Below are 16528 nucleotides of genomic sequence, written 5' to 3' on the forward strand. Positions count from 1 at the left end.
CCTAACCCTTACCGCAGGAATGATGCCAGAGGAAAGAACTGCGGCATCCCAGCACTACACTCATCCACCTAAACACTACCACAAGAGGGTCTATGGGGCACAATGTTCTAATTGGTTTAAAAATAAAGCATGGACAGCTATCTGGTTAAGTATTTATAATAAGCTATAATATAATATGCTAGAATATTCCCAGAAAAAAAGTTACATATTTAAAATACATTTATTTCATACTGAGGGCCCTATAATATGCCCGGCGCAATGCGACGCAAGGTGCAGAGCAAGTGTGTTTGCTAGTTTCAGTCCAGCGCCGTTCGCATTTTCCCGTCCAGCGCCAAGTCGTTTAATTAGCAAATGCATTTGCGCCCATTTGTGCGCCCATGGGCGTGCTGGTCTAAAAAAGAGGTGTGTTCAGGCGCATTGTTGGTGCATTGCTATTTTAAGGAGCTGAAAATAGACTGCGCCATAGACCAACTCAAACCTGATCTAAAGTCTGGCACAATGTTTTTTCTTTGTTATGTAAAGAGCGTGTTAGTATAGGCGTGTCCACAAACGCGCGTACACGCCGCTTATTAAACGCAGGGACACACAGCAGCACACACACATGCCAAATATTAAAAATTAACAATTTCATAATGGATGGTCATCGCATAGCCAATAGATATAGGCTATCTATTTGCTCGCACACAAGCAGCTCTGTTTCATCTCAGAGACGCGTTCTGTCTTTGCGCTTGCCAAATTCCACCGTGTAAATAGCAAATCCGTCATTGCATGAGCGCAACTGGCACTTACAGGGAATGGAAGATGAGACTCTTATTGGTTTATTGCACGCTACACCCAAAAAACATTGGGCATTAACATACTGACATATCACTTGAGACGGATATAAAAATTATAATTAAACTATATTTGAAGAACTACTTGTGCACAATGTACATTTCTTAATATTAAGCCTAAATGTGTTTCAATGTCACTGTTGATGAGGACTGTATGATATTAGAACAATATCGGTCTTAAAATGCAAGATATTTAAAGTATACTAGCAGTAGCTCCACTTTAGCACAATCAAATATACTTATACATATACAGTATATCTTCAGCACTACTTGTTACGATCGGAGACCCAGTGAAACGCAGAAGACGAGAGATCCAATCGCAGTATGGGTTTTAATGGGTAATCCAAAGAGAAATCAACAAGCCGGGGTCAAAACCATAAATCCATCCAACAAATAAACAAACGGGGAAGGAACAGGAAAGGGAACAGGAACTCAGAAGACGAGGAACTCGGAAGGCGAGAAAACTGGGTGACGCAAAGAAAGGACTCCATGAAGACAAACAGAAAAGACCGGTTTATATAGACAGGGTAATGACTATCAAAAAACAAAAACAAAAACAAGGAGCCCAGGAGGGAGGTGGACTGGCGGAAGATCAGGGGGAGGGACGGAGGGCCAGGTCCATAGAGGGAAACAGAGAGAAAAACAAAAACAAGGAGCCCAGGAGGGAGGTGGACTGGCAGAGGTTCAGGGGGAGGGACGGAGGGCCAGGTCCATAGAGGGAAACAGAGAGAAAAACAAAAACAAGGAGCCCAGGAGGGAGGTGGACCGGCGGAGGATCAGGGGGAAGGATGGAGGGCCAGGCCATAGATGGAAACAGAGAGAAGAGGAGCAAAAACAAAAAACAAAAACAAAACAACAACAAAACACAAGTCCAGGAAGGACATAACGTTTAGTGTCCCAGGGCCGAACCGACAGGGCAGGAATCCAGAGAGGAGCAAGGTGGAATTGGAGCCATGCGGTCGAGACAGAAGCCCCCCAGGGCGGCGCAGAAGACCACCGCATCCGTGTGGTCGAGACAGAAGCCCACCCAGGCGGCGCAGAAGACCACCACATCCATGCGGTCGAGACAGAAGCCCACCAAGGTGGCGCAGAAGACCACCACATCTGTGCGGTCGAGACAGAAGCCCACCAGGGTGGCGCAGAAGACCACCACATCCGTGTGGTCGAGACAGAAGCCCACCCGGCGGCGCAGATGACCACCACAGTGGGATCGATGACACAGGAGAGCAATTCTGGTTAGGCAAGTCTGAAACAGAGAACATGAACAAGTTAAGGGTGGCCTCCGTGGCCACGACAGGATCAGTCGAGCGCTCAGAGAGTTCGGCTGATACGTGACGAGGCTCTGGAAGTTCCGCAGAAACGAGGAGAGGCTCTGGTAGTTCAGCCAAGATGAGGAGAGGCTCTAGTAGTTCAGCAGAGATGTGGGGAGGCTCTGGTAGTTCAGCAGAGACGCGGAGAGGCTCTGCTAGTTCCGCAGAGACATGGAGAGACTCTGGTAATTCCGTGGTGTTTAGACTGGATTCAGGAAGATCAATGGTGACTTGACTCTGCTCATGAAGATCATTGGTGACCTGACTCTGCTCATTTAGATCATTGGTGACTTGCATTTGTTCACGAAGATCAATGGTGACTTGCCTTTGCCCATGAAGATCATTGGTGACATGACTCTGCTCATGAAGATCAATGGTGACTTGCCTTTGCCCATGAAGAAAACTGGTGACTGGACTTTGCCCATGAAGATCATTGGTGACTTGCCCTTGCCCATGAAGATCAATGGTGAGGTGCCTTTGTCTATGAATATCAATGGTGACTTGCCTTTGCCCATGAAGAACACTGGTGACTTGACTTTGCCCATGAATATTACCGGTGACTTGACCTGACTCTGGAGTGTCAACGGGGACTAGCCCTGACTCTGGAGTGTCAACGGTGACTAGCCCTGACTCTGGAGGGTCAACGGTGACTAGCCCTGACTCTGGAGGGTCAACGGTGACTTGACCTGACTCTGGAGGGTCAACGGTGACTTGACCTGACTCTGGAGGGTCAACAGGAACCTGACTCGACTCTGGAGGGTCAACGGGAACTTGACTCGACTCTGGAGGGTCAACGGGAACCTGACTCGACTCTGGAGGGTCCACGGGAACCTGACTCGACTCTGGAGGGTCCACGGGAACCTGACTCGACTCTGGAGGGTCCACGGGAACCTGACTCGACTCTGGAGGGTCCACGGGAACCTGACTCGACTCTGGAGGGTCCACGGGAACCTGACTCGACTCTGGAGGGTCAACGAGAACCTGACTCGACTCTGGAGGGTCAACTGTGGCTGTCACCTTGTGCTGTGGCGCTGGGCTGACGGCCATCTTGTGCAGTGGTGCTGGGCTGGCGGCCATCTTGCATCGTGGTGTTGGGCTGACGACCACATTGTGCTGTGACGCTGGGCTGGCAGACATCTTGTGCAGTGGCACTGGGCCGGCAGCCATCTTGGGCAGTGGCGCTGGGCTGGCGGCCAACTTGGGCAGTGGCGCTGGGCTGGCGGCCATCTTGCACCGTGGCGCTGGGCTGGCGACCATACCGTGCAGTGGTGCTGGGCTGGCGGTCCTCCTGTTTGCAGACCCTGGTTCAGAATCGGCCATCCCACCGGGAGAGACAGGAGTGGCTGGGGCATCCCACGGAAGCCGATGCTGCAAGTAGCACAGGAATTCCCAGAAACCAAATGCATCCAACTGATCCATTTCTATGCGAGGTACCGGTTCATCCAGACCGGTGTTGAAAATGTCCTTAAGGGCCACCTCATTATATCCCATACCCTCCGCCAAGGTCCAGAACACATGTGCCATGGCACCCACCTCATTGCCCTCTTGGCGGAGGGTGGTTAATTTTAAATATTTCGCCCTCCGCTCCACCATACTGGCTGGGGAATGGGAATGAAGTCCCACACCGCTGGATCTCGACAGGATGGAGTCCCTCTGTTACGATCGGAGACCCAGTGAAACGCAGGAGACGAGAGATCCAATCGCAGTATGGGTTTTAATGGGTAATCCAAAGAGAAATCAACAAGCTGGGTCAAAACCATAAATCCATCCAACAAATAAACAAACAGGGAAGGAACAGGAACGGGAACGGGAACAGGAACTCGGAAGACGAGGAATTCGGAAGGCGAGGAAACTGGGTGACGGAAAGAAAGGACTCCATGAAGATAAACAGAAAAGACCGGTTAATATAGGCAGGGTAATGACTATCAAGTGAAGACACCTGAGTGCAATTAACAGGAGTGCAATTACTGTGATGAAGGGACAAGGCTTTGCGGGAATTGTTGTGCCTACGGTGAGGTGCCTATGGGGAAGTGAGATCACTAGTGGAGACTCAGGGAAACAGAGACCAGACAGCGTGACACTACTACAGCATAATTAAAGTACATTAAATACAAAATGAGTTGTTCCAATTTAGCAGACATTAAGGATACCAGATTAGTATACTAACAGTACAAATGTCAGGTATTTTTATTAAGTACATAAATATGTAAATGTATTTGTAGTATACTTAGCATGAAATAAATGTATTTTCAAATACATTTTAGTACATTTCTTTTTCACAAGAGATAATTTATAATTGAGGGGTGTCCAACTTTCCACTGTCTAAACATAATTGAATACACCTGCTAAGTGAACGTCCAAGCAGGTGTTTGTGCTAGATATAATATAATATAATATAATATAATATAATATAATATAATATAATATAATATAATATAATATAATATAATATAATATAATATAATATAATATAATATAATATAATATAATATAATATAATATAATATAATATAATATAATTTAGACGCTCAGCAGTCTGTGATTGTTGTTGTCTGATTCTCCTTTTCATGATGAGCCATACATTTTCAATAGGAGACAGATCTGCTGTCTCTATGAAACCATGCTGCTGCAGCACAAAAACACATTTTGTTTTTTTTATATTTATAAAATACATTTACTTTGGTCAGTAAAAACATTGGAAATCTTTTCTTTGTAATTTTGTCTATTAAATAAAAGATATAAATATTAACAAATCACAGATTCTCGATTTTATTGAAATTTACAAAACGTCCCAACTTCTCCGGAATTGGGTTTATAGTATTAAATAATATATACATATTTATGAATGTTTCACAATCCAATCAATTCTCAAAAAATACAATTAAGTCCTGCCCATTTTCCGTTATTTAATATTCAGTTTGGCCTGATAATACAGCATATAAAGAATAAAAAAATGGATTGATAATGACGTTTATATTTTAATTTACTGAGGTACATGAAGAATTTTTCTGACAGGTATGAATGCAGTTTTTTTTTAACTTTCATTTAGTTTTTAATTGATTTTTATATAGTTTTCATTGATTTTAATCGTTTTATTGATTTGAAGTTACTAACCGTTGCGAGGACAGGCGTTGTGGAGGTGGATGTCCAGAGAGCAGGGTTTGCGTGTGACAGCTGTAGCCACTGACTCGTAAGGGTTGTCCTCATCTTCTGGTAAAAACACATCCAGGGATGGAGAATGGGCAATTTCAGCACATCGCTTGTCCTGCACACAAACAACATAACACAAACCAGAGTCTTTAGACAGACAGATAGCAAAAAGATGAATGGATGGATAAATAAATAGAATTTTCAAAAAATACACATCAGCTACCTAAAAGGCACCACATTTTTTTTTGTGTGTGTGAAAACAACAACAACAACAAAAAAAAAAACACTCAGCATCCAATTGAGAGCTTCTCTCTGTGAAGATCAACCGTTCTGTCTCACACATCAAATGACACGGATAAACATCCATCCATGTCACCCTGCTCTATCATCATCAGTGAAACATTGCCATCACCTCCTGCTGCCTGTTTGTCTTCATGAGTGCAACACAGCAGGCGTGTGAGGGCAACCATCCCTCAAAGTAAACATAGCACAGGCCAAGCTGCACCCATTGTCATCGCACTTATTTCCCATGAACCCCATCGATTTCTTCTCAGACGACTATTACTCTACCTGTCAGTCCCAAATCCAGCATCACCCAGCAAGCATTAGACACATCCATCATGTGCCGGGAACAGGGGCAGAGCGATTTATCACACGGGATAGAAAGAAAGACCTTTGTCTCCTTCTCTGTTTTTTCTCCTGATTTGTCTACGATACAGCCGTTCAGTTAATTCCATACAGACAGACACTCAAGATCAGGTCTTGGTTAAAAGTAAATAAAACACTCACTCTCCATACACACTAAGACAGGGCCTAAAATGAACACTCGCCAAGCACCAAATGCGAGTAAAAATCAGCGTTGTCGAGTATATGTAACAGTGTCAGTCGCCATTCGCTGTTTCTGATGTGAGTGAATAAAATAATATTTTCCGAAGACAAGGTCATCGTGATTAACTGTTCTGTAAGCGACAAGAGTGAATCAAATTGGATACAAAACGGCTGATAAGGTCAGAGCAATGTGATGGCCCGCTTGTCCCTAGATACGGTTTTAATAACTTTTACCTGACAAGATATTGCTGCTTTTTTTTTAGGAAAATTAACTTTTCACTTCTTTATTCTTCATAACCTGAGAATGTGGCGACACACACCTGGGGTTACGCCGCCTAAACGGTGCTTGTTTGGCAGTACACACACACACACTAAGCCGCTTTAGACAGCATACCAGTAGTGCTATAATGGACAAAAACACACACACAATTATGTCAAAATATGTTGATTTGTCGAGTTATAAACATAGTCTTAAATGAGTTATAAAGTCTTAAATGACCATAAAGAGTTTGGAGAAATAGAGACAGCACTGCTTTTAAAGTAAAACCTGCTGAAGTCTGTCATTGATGTAAATCCAAAAACAAAACAAAAAAGAAGACTGCTCTAGTCGCTGATTAACTTTTGTAGCTCGAAATAAAGATTAATCTGTATAATTCATGCATACACAAATTATAGTGTATGTGAAGATTGTTTTAAAATCACTTAATATTTCAGAGCCTTTTAAATGTTCATTTAATAGTTCAATACTTTAAGTCAAAAAGATTACATTTTAAAATATACTGTCTTGATGTTGTTTCTACATCAATTTGGAGGTTCAAAGTGAAATTATGACAATATAAATATGCAATTGATTTGAACCTTTTATAGATTTAAGCTTTCAAATTAATTTCAAATTTTATAGGTCCCCCCAGAAAGAGATCGGGACAGCTGAAAACATGCAAAGGACAAGAATCTCAACTTTATTTAGAAAAAAAAGGATAAATAAATCTGTTTGTTTTTTACTTGTAAGTAAAGTAAATGACAAATTAAAAACATTGTAAATATGTTTAGTCATTGTAATAACTGCCTGTTTCTGCAAAAAGAGTTTCATGGTGGGTAAAAAAAAATGTTTTGGCCAGTAAATTTCATCACATCACTGGCCATTGGCAGGTGTGGCAAAAAGTTAGTTTTATGCCCTGCACTCAGACACAGGTGGTATAAAACATATATTAATGTGGTTCAGCTTGCATTAGTGTGGGTATGAATATTCATAAATACAAAGCTAACTAGCTTCCACTTGTGAATCAAAGGGTTGTGCGAAAGGGAAGTTAACAGAAGTGAGCAGGGTGCTGCATTACCGTGCAAAAGTCGCCTCCAAGACCATACATTGTTGTAGGCAGCTGCCAGGATTGCCAGAATTGCTAGATATTTGCTATAGTGTTAATTTGGTGTCTACTATGGTTTGTAGGTGGTAACTAGAGTGGTTCGGCTGGTTACTAGTGTATTTCTAGCCGATTGTGAGTGGTGCTTGCCCATGCAAATTTCCTCCATGACGCTAAATTGTATAGAGTAGGTCATTGCTAGGTGGTTATTATGGTGTTGAAAGTCGTTACTATGGTGTATAGGGTGTTTTTTTATGATATTTAGGTGCTTACTAGAGTGGTCTGGCTGGTTATTAGGATACTGCTAGGTAACGGTAAGTGACATTGTTGCTAGGGTGTTGTTAGATGGTTGCTATGATGTTGGTTGTAATTACAAGGGCATTACTAGGGTATTTATTATGGGTACTAGGGGGTTACCCGAGTGGTCTGGAGTATTTCTAGGTGATTGTGAGTGGTGCCTGCCCATACAAGTTGCCTCCATGATACTAGATTGTTTAAGTAGCTGCTAAGTCATTGCTTGGTGGTTGCTATGGTGTTGATTGTGATTACTAGGGCGTTGCTAGGGTGTATATTGTAGTTTTTAAGTGGTTACTAGAGTGGTCTGGCTGACAACTAGGGCATTGCTACGTGATTGTGAGTGGTGCAGGCACATTCAAAAGATTGCTGTGGGTAGTTGAAGGCCATTTCTAGGGTGTTGCTAGGATGTCTGCTGTGGTAAGCATCGGATTGCCTGAGGCAAAATTATCAACTGGATTTTACAATTTCAGGATGATCACTACGGTGTTGTTAGGTGATTGTATGTGGTGCTTGCCCATGCAATGGTTGTCTCCATGATGCTCGATTGTTGTGGGTAGTTGCTAGGGCATTGCTAGGGTGTTTGTTGTGGTTGTTGTGTTAATTGTCTTCATTGTGTTTACAAGGTTGTTGCTAAGTGGTTATTAGGGCATTAAGTCATTTTTATGATGAAATGGTGATTTTTATGGGTGGTTGCCAGGTTGCTCTTGGTGGTTAAAGTTTTACAACTAGTTTTTTTTTGTATATGTTTTCTGAAAAGAAATTTGAGTGGCGCTTGAAAAGGTCAAGTTTAAACCTAAGTTTAAAACTTAGGTTTAGGAATGTGCCTTCAGATCTTTATCTCATCTTCAATTGCCCCTTTCCATGTAAACTGCGCATTTCTCCTATTCTACCAACTCCTCTAATGATGGTTTTCCCTTCTCCCTTAATTTGTGAAGACACATTGAACGAAGCTCATCAGGAAGAACAGAAGCATTCCCGAGAGAAATCAACAGACAGAATATTAGAGAGGTAAGAAAGAGAGAAACAGAGATAGAGATCAAAGCTGCATTCACAAGAACTTACTTTTGGACTTTATGTGTCAGTTTTAATAGAATGGTGGGGCAGGAGAGAGGAGCTAGGCATACGCTGAGGAAAATACTCCGAGAGCAGGAAGGAGGGGAAATGGACGGCCTTTGAATCCGTGGTTTCCTGCGTTGTACGCTAGCATGCACACGCTTACACAGGAAACTACACACTGGCCACACAGAATGAGAAAAAAACTACAGCAAAGTTATGGATGACGATTCTGCAGTTATACTGCTGGTGAAATAATATGACGACTTGAAAAAAATTTTGAATTGGAAAAATTAAATAAATAATTAATAAATAACAAGAACACTGATAATTACGATAAACAATACAATAATCTTAATCAAATAAAATATATAATACAATTATAATCACATATACAATTTTATAATTACGTCCATACTCATTTAAAAACAATAATTCTATTTGTCAGTACATTTTTTTGTCAGATTTAGGCCTCTTTAGGCCTCTTATAATTAAGCTCGTATACACACAAAGCATAGACTTCACACTTACAGTAAAATAGATCAGTACCTGTTTATCTCTTGTGGAGCCGTTTTTCTTCACAGTAACAGTAAAAAATGTCAATCCTTCGGCGTATGAACAAAATGACCCCGCTGCGCCTGACTGTCCGAGGACACTACAACTCTTGTTCTCTCTCTCTGCCTCTCTCTGACAGCAGAGACAGGAACTTCATTTTTTTTTCTCTGAAAAGGAAGAGTGCAAAACAAACAGAAGCGGTTCAGGTCAGTAATTAGCGTCCTGATGCAGAGCTGCAGTTGCTGCACTCGGATCCAAATAGGAAATCTGCCTGGACGGCCCTCAGTCACGTCTGCAATCTTCAGCCGCACATGTGACTGGGGCCTGACAGCCTTTACAGTCGGCTTAACTCCTGTATTCCTCCCTTACTCCTTTTCTTCTTTAATCAGCTCTTTTCACTTTATTCCCTTTGGTTTTCTTCACATTTATCCAGAGTTCTGTCACTGCTGTTTCTCAGTTGATACAGTATCTGATCTGAATGGCCACTGCCATTTCCTGTGCTGTTCTAATCTGAGCTCTGCATATTTTGGAGGAGGACCCCACAGCATAAAAGGCCCTCAGAAACCTTCTCTGAACAGATAGAGGGATTGATATAAAGCGAGAGAGGGAAGATAAGTTTGGTCATGTGCTTTAGAGGAGGGCTTTGCATGCAGAGATGATACCGGTGGGGGGAAGGAAGTCAGAAAAGTTCACTGATACAGACGAGCCTCTGGCTTACACAATTTTGTTGCAATATGCCTCACAGCGAGGCTTCATTATGAACCGAACAAACAATAAGCGGGAAAACGAAAGAACTACAAATAAATAAATTCAGCAAGATAAAGTAGCCTGTTTGAGACAGCCATTTTCATGCTAAAAGACTTCCAGACAAAATAATCTCCTTCTGCCTGACATATTACAGTGTGAATAAAAGAGAAAATTAGCAGACAGACATGGAAATCCCTTATGACTTTTATAAAAATGCCTGACTACTGTTATTCCCTTTTCCTATTAAACACTTTTACACATTTAGCACCTGCTCCCGATGTAACTATGAACTCTGATACGCTTTCCCTCAGCACACCAGCTCAATCCATAGGAATGAGAAAAAACAGAAGGGTGCATCTGCAGGTCAAAGAGGACTACTGGTTTTGAAGGATTGTTCAGTCATGAATGCTTACAACTAGGATCCAAAATTAACATTTTGCCACACCTGCAAATGATGATTGGCCTGAGAACATTAACTGCCTTTTAGCATTTCACATTAAGAAGTAAATCTGAAGAAAATCCCCCAGTATATTTGTGACTATTCTGTTACAGCATTATATATTAGCCAGTGTATTTGTCACAAGACCCATCAAAACGGCAAGACCAATTTTTTGTTTTTGCAGGAGACAAAGTTCTAGTTAAAAAAGTTTGGGCTTTCTAGTAGACACAATTAAACCGCTCGAGTATCACAGTTTTATTACATTTCCTACTGAAACAGGAAATCGAGGCAAGACATAATCAAAGGGATTAAAAACAGCCAATGAGACTTAGGTACATTAATTTTAGTGCGGGGTGAGTCATCAGTAGTTTCATTCTGTGTTACTAAAACAAAACAAACAAACTTGCATTAACTTTTAAAAGTAAACTAATAAGACATGAGTGTGAGGACAGAGTGACAGATCATCTAAAAAAGCCAGACAGTTAGGAAAAACTCAGCTAGTTAACCAAACACAGTCACAAAGGGCCAGTAGGAAGACCGGGGGCATTCTGAGCTTTGAGTCCTCATCAGAACTTTCTTATGCAGGACAAGCCATCATCATCTTATCACGCACAGCCTGCGCAGGCTGTGAGAAGTTAACATTCATTAGCTGCCCTAATTATCTCTCAGCACCTAGGAGGAAGTGCGGAAACCTTCTCGGTAAATAAAGCCACCGCTGGGGTTCTGAGATTTTAAACATGAGTCACGGATATACAAAAGAGATTATGCCACACTGTGGGAGAGCAGGAGGAGGAGGATGAAGATTAAAACAAATATGACGGAGGAAACATTTAATGCAATCACTTGAGGGAGCCCGCTGCTTTGGAATAACTACAGTCATGGCTTTCCTTTATATTATCACAGTGCCCGTGTGAGTAATCCAAGCTCTAAACAACGATGGAGATTCAGAGACGACATCAAAGCCCACCAAGAACAGCAGAAGTAATGTGGTTGTTCATACAATTTTAATGCCACACACTAAATTGGTTTCAAGAGCTCAACTCACAAACAAAAGCATTAATTTGGTGGTAAAGAACTTTTATTACTCAAATCCCTCTCACAACAACTTATACATATTTGTATAACTCATCCATTAATAAGGCGTTTGTGTTGAATCCAGCTTTATGAAGGCTGTAAATTTATATGCAATATAACCCGTTCTCGATCCATCTCCTGCATTTGGCTCTAAACGGCTCATAAAATACAAGCAGACGTTTAGGATTCTTATCCCAGCGCTGTTTTAGAGTGATCTATTAAACACAGCGAGCGGCGGCTCGGCTCCTAAATCACACTGGGCAGTCAGTGAGAGCAGGGACATAAGTTTACTGACACACACATATAAAGACATTCTGTTCAATTAAATGGACAATACACATGAAAAACTTCACTTCCCAGAGCTCTTAATTAGCCATACAGTAGTTAGTGGCCTTTTGAAAGAGCACAAAATCATTGAGCTGGACGAGACAAGACTGAAGAATGAAATTACTCCTGTAAAAGCAATGAAATGCAGTAATTTAGGCGTAATAGAGATGTTTTATGCAAACTGAGGAAAATGATAGATTAAATGATCAGGATAACAAGCAGCTGGAATTCCAGATCCCTTGGAATAGAGATGGCAGTGATATGGTTTTACTGAGATGTTTTTATAGCATTTTATATGCATTACTGTTCAAAAGTTCGTGACCGATAAAATTTTTTGTTTTTAAAAGAAGGGTCTTTTGCTCAGCAATTCTGCATTTATCCGATCAATAATACAGTAATAGTGTGATTTTTATTACAGTTTAAAATAGCTGAAATTTATAGAAATAAATTTATATTGTAATATGTGGTAAAATGTAATTAATTCCTGTGATGGAAAAGTAGAATTTTTTATGCAGTATATGTACTTTATAAGTACTAATAAACAGCCAATATGTTAATAATAAGCATGCTAATAAGCAACTAGTCAATAGTGAGAATTCATCCCTATACTTTATACCAATAAAACTAAGAAATGTGATTAAAGCAAAAATACCTATTGTGATGTGCCTTAACTATCAGACTTAATGAAGTGAAGTGACATTCAGCCAAGTATGGTGACCCATACTCAGAATTTGTTCTCTGCATTTAACCCATCCGAAATGCACACACACAGAGCAGTGAACACACACACACACTGTGAGCACACACCCGGAGCAGTGGGCAGCCATTTATGCTGCGGCGCCCGGGGAGCAGTTGGGGGTTCGATGCCTTGCTCAAGGGCACCTAAGTCATGGTATTGAAGGTGGAGAGAGAACTGTACATGCACTCCCCCCACCCACAATTCCTGCCGGCCTGGGACTCGAACTCACAACCTTTCGATTGGGAGTCCGACTCTCTAACCATTAGGCCATGACTTCCCTAAATGAGGGAGTCAGACTTGATCAAACTAAACTATTGTCTGTTAAAGTTACTAACTACATTAAGAATGAATGCAATAGTTTAATTAGTATTGCATTATTGTTTTTGTCAAATCTATGCCTCAAGAGTCAACATTGCCATAGCACCAGGGTTTGAAATTAACATGTTGCCAAATCACTAGCCAATTTGGCGGGTTACTTTTCTTAAGTTATGTTCACTCAATTTCTTTGGGAAGTTCATACAAGTCAAATCTATGCAGGTTTAGCACAAATACTGAACTCGTGAGACGTCATGACATTATCGAGTATATTGCAAAAAACAAAAACACACCTACAGAGTGCGTGCTAAAGCGACTAAAGTCTAAAATCCAGAGAGATATTCTTTATAAAAGTTAACAGTCAACCATGCCTACCTAAAAAGCCTCATTTAAACACGTCCCCACATGTCTGCATCACTATGTGGGAAGTGGGCACTATGTGCATAACGCCGCCAAAACGTTCATGCAAAGAAAGCTGTTGCTGCCACCGCCATGTCATGGAGTTGCTAAGTGCTTCGTTGTGAAAGTGAAACTACTTTGTTTGGACTTCCTAAAGAGGACACAACTAGAAATCAGTGGTTAAGTTGTATTTACAACACTGTATCAGAACAGGTCAAATGAAATATTCAGATGTGTGCAGCGCATTTTATGGAGGACGTGGACTGTTTCCTGAACCAGTGGCCTAAAATGGCTCTTTGCACAAAGGCTGTTTTTACAAAGTGGGGCAACTCCAACTTTGCAAGGACAGTCTGGCGTTTCTGACTCACAGTCTGGCGCTTCTAACTCACTGTCTCTATGTTTACATATTTGAAGAATTTGCCACTGATGATTCAAATGCGAGTTTTGAGCAGAGTGGAGCTTGTTGTTTGTCATTACTCCATCACAAATGCAGACATGATTTAATGTTTACACAGCGTGATACGCAATGCAACACATAAAAAGACAGTATAAGTCATTGTAATCAGTAAATATGTCCCGAATGGATGCAAAAAAAAGCCTCATTTGAAATGGGTTTTATTGATTTGTCTGGTCGTGCCGGGAGACGGCATCATAGTGTTAAGGGGCAGAACATTTCCATCACACGCTTGAGGTATTCAGCCAATCACAACACACTGGATAGCTGGCCAATCAGCGTACACCTCACTTTTCAGAACGATGAGCTTTGTAAAAAAATCTACGCGTTTCAGAAAGGCGAGGAATAGGGGAGCAACATTAAGGCACAGTATTTGGAAAATAAACCGCATAAACACATTGCATTACACCAAATACACAAAATAACATTCTAGCATCATGATATGACCCCTTTAACAGTGACTTGCTGCCACCTACTGCCATTTTTTATTGTTTTAATTTTAAATGTAATGTATCTTTTATACACACACACACACACACACACACACACACACATGGCTGGTAACTTAAAAATTTAGTAGCCAAATTGACTGGTGATTAATTAATTTCATCCCCTCATAGCACATTTAGTTGTATATATTGTATTGTGAAGCATTTTCAGTCATATACAATTCAATTATATTGTAGTCCTAACCTAAAACAGCTCTTTTCCGGGTTGCCAGAACAATCCAGAAGTGTCTCCGCAGAGTGTTTGTTTGTAAATAGTCATTTAATCTGCAGAGAAAACCACTGCAAAGCGGATGCTACTGATGCTACAGAGCGCTTACTCTGATCTGGAATCACAATACGTTTTCGGCATAAACATTAAAATCATATTTGCTGAATGCAGCATTTGGGAATAGAGGAAGAAAAAAACAGTACAAACCGATAAAACAACAAACACAGGCCTCATTTTACATTCGCAAATAGATGACATAACAGGAAAAAACGAATGGTGAAAACTTGAATGGATAGAAAAATAACAAAGGGAGCCAGAGGAATGCTGGAGAACAGCTTGAATGAGAAAGCAGAGGACGACAGCCAGTCTCTCTCTCCATCTCTGGATGTTTTCTCTGGATGTTATTGCGCAGTGCTGTGACGCACCTGTTTTGATGGAGACTCAGATCTGTCAATTGGGAAGTGGGTGGATATCCCACGCCTTGCACTTTATGAATTCTGTGTCTCCTAGCAACTACGAGAACCCCTCGGAATCTGCATGCATCTCTCTCCCTGTGGAGGAGAGCCAGTGACCGAGTTCAGGATTGGTTTGTGGGTGCAGAGGTATGACTCGCAGTCCAAGGAACCCCTAACTCTTCCTGAAGCTGGAGCCTATGCCTGTTTCCATGGTAGCGGGAGGTCTCCTCACATGGCGCAGGTGGGCGGATCAGCGTGTGACATGATTACACTTCCTGTGGAATAACTAGACTTCCTGTCTGAGGGACGGGAATCCCTCTTGCTCATCCTAGCATTATGAAAGCCAAACCCTAAATCAAACCATTAATATTTCCTTATCCATGTTTTCATCCTCAATCAGAATTAAAGATAAAAAGATTCGTTTTTTTTTAATGCCCAGGAGGTCTTTGGAGACCTCACTGTTAGTCGGCTAAAGCTTCCATAGCAACATGATACTTCATAAAACGAACGTACCTGTTTTATCTTGCATTTGTCTGTGAAGTTAAAAAGCTTAAACTGAGCATCAGAATGGAGAAGAAAGGGGATTTAAGGGACTTTGGACGTGGAATGGTTGTTGGTGCCAGACAGGTTGCTCCGAGTATTTCAAAAACTGCTGACCTACTGGGATTTTCACACACAACCATCTCTAGAGTTTACAGAGAATGGTCCGAAAAAGAGAAAATATCCAGTGAGCAGCAGTTGTGTAGACGAAAATGCCTTGTTGATGTCAGAGGTCAGAGGAGAATGGGCAGACTGGTTAGAGATGATAGAAAGGCAACAGTAACTCAAATAAACACTCGTTACAACCAAGGTATGCAGAATAGCATCTCTGAACACACAACACATCAAACCCTGAAGCAGTTACAGCAGCAGAAGACCACAGCGGGTGCCGCTCCTGTCAGCTAAGAACAGGAAACAGAAGCTACAGTTTGCACAGTCTCACCAAAATTGGACAAAAGAAGATTGGAAAAATGATACCTGGTCTGATGAGTCTTGATTTCTGCTGCAATATTCAGAATAGGGTCAGAATTTGGCATAGAGAACATGAAAGCATGGGTCCATCCTGCCTTGTCTCAATGGTTCAGGCTGGTGGTGGTGGTGTAATGGTTTGGGGGATATTTTCTTGGCACACTTTGGGCCCCTTAGTACCAAGTAAGCATTGTTTAAACGCCACAGCCTACCTGAGTATCGTTGCTGACCATCTCCATGCCTTTATGACTACAGTGTACCCATCTTCTGATGGCTACTTCCAGCAGGATAATGCACCATGTCACAAAGCTCAAATCATCTCAGACTTGTTTCTTGAACATGACAATGAGCTCGCTTTACTCAAATGGCCTCCACAGTCACCAGATCTCAATCCAATAGAGCAGCTATGGGATGTGGTGGAACTGGAAATTTGCATCATAGATGTGCAACTGACAAATCTGCTGCAA

General features: G+C 41.6%; 1 protein-coding gene across 4 annotated transcripts in view; it reads right to left on the minus strand.

The window, feature by feature from the left end:
• Positions 1 to 16528, minus strand: part of anks1b (ankyrin repeat and sterile alpha motif domain containing 1B) — a 178652-nt gene that overhangs the window by 93844 nt on the left and 68280 nt on the right. For 3 of the 4 annotated variants that reach the window (XM_059511228.1, XM_059511227.1, XM_059511226.1), the window contains exon 10: positions 5258 to 5408. In XM_059511228.1, the coding sequence (XP_059367211.1) occupies positions 5258 to 5408 (151 nt within the window). Of the gene's footprint in view, positions 1 to 5257; positions 5409 to 5705; positions 5724 to 16528 lie in introns of all 4 variants that reach the window. The other variant, XM_059511230.1, reaches the window with a different exon arrangement.

This window comes from Carassius carassius, chromosome 26 (assembly GCF_963082965.1).
Source record: "Carassius carassius chromosome 26, fCarCar2.1, whole genome shotgun sequence".
NCBI classification, from domain to species: domain Eukaryota; kingdom Metazoa; phylum Chordata; class Actinopteri; order Cypriniformes; family Cyprinidae; genus Carassius; species Carassius carassius.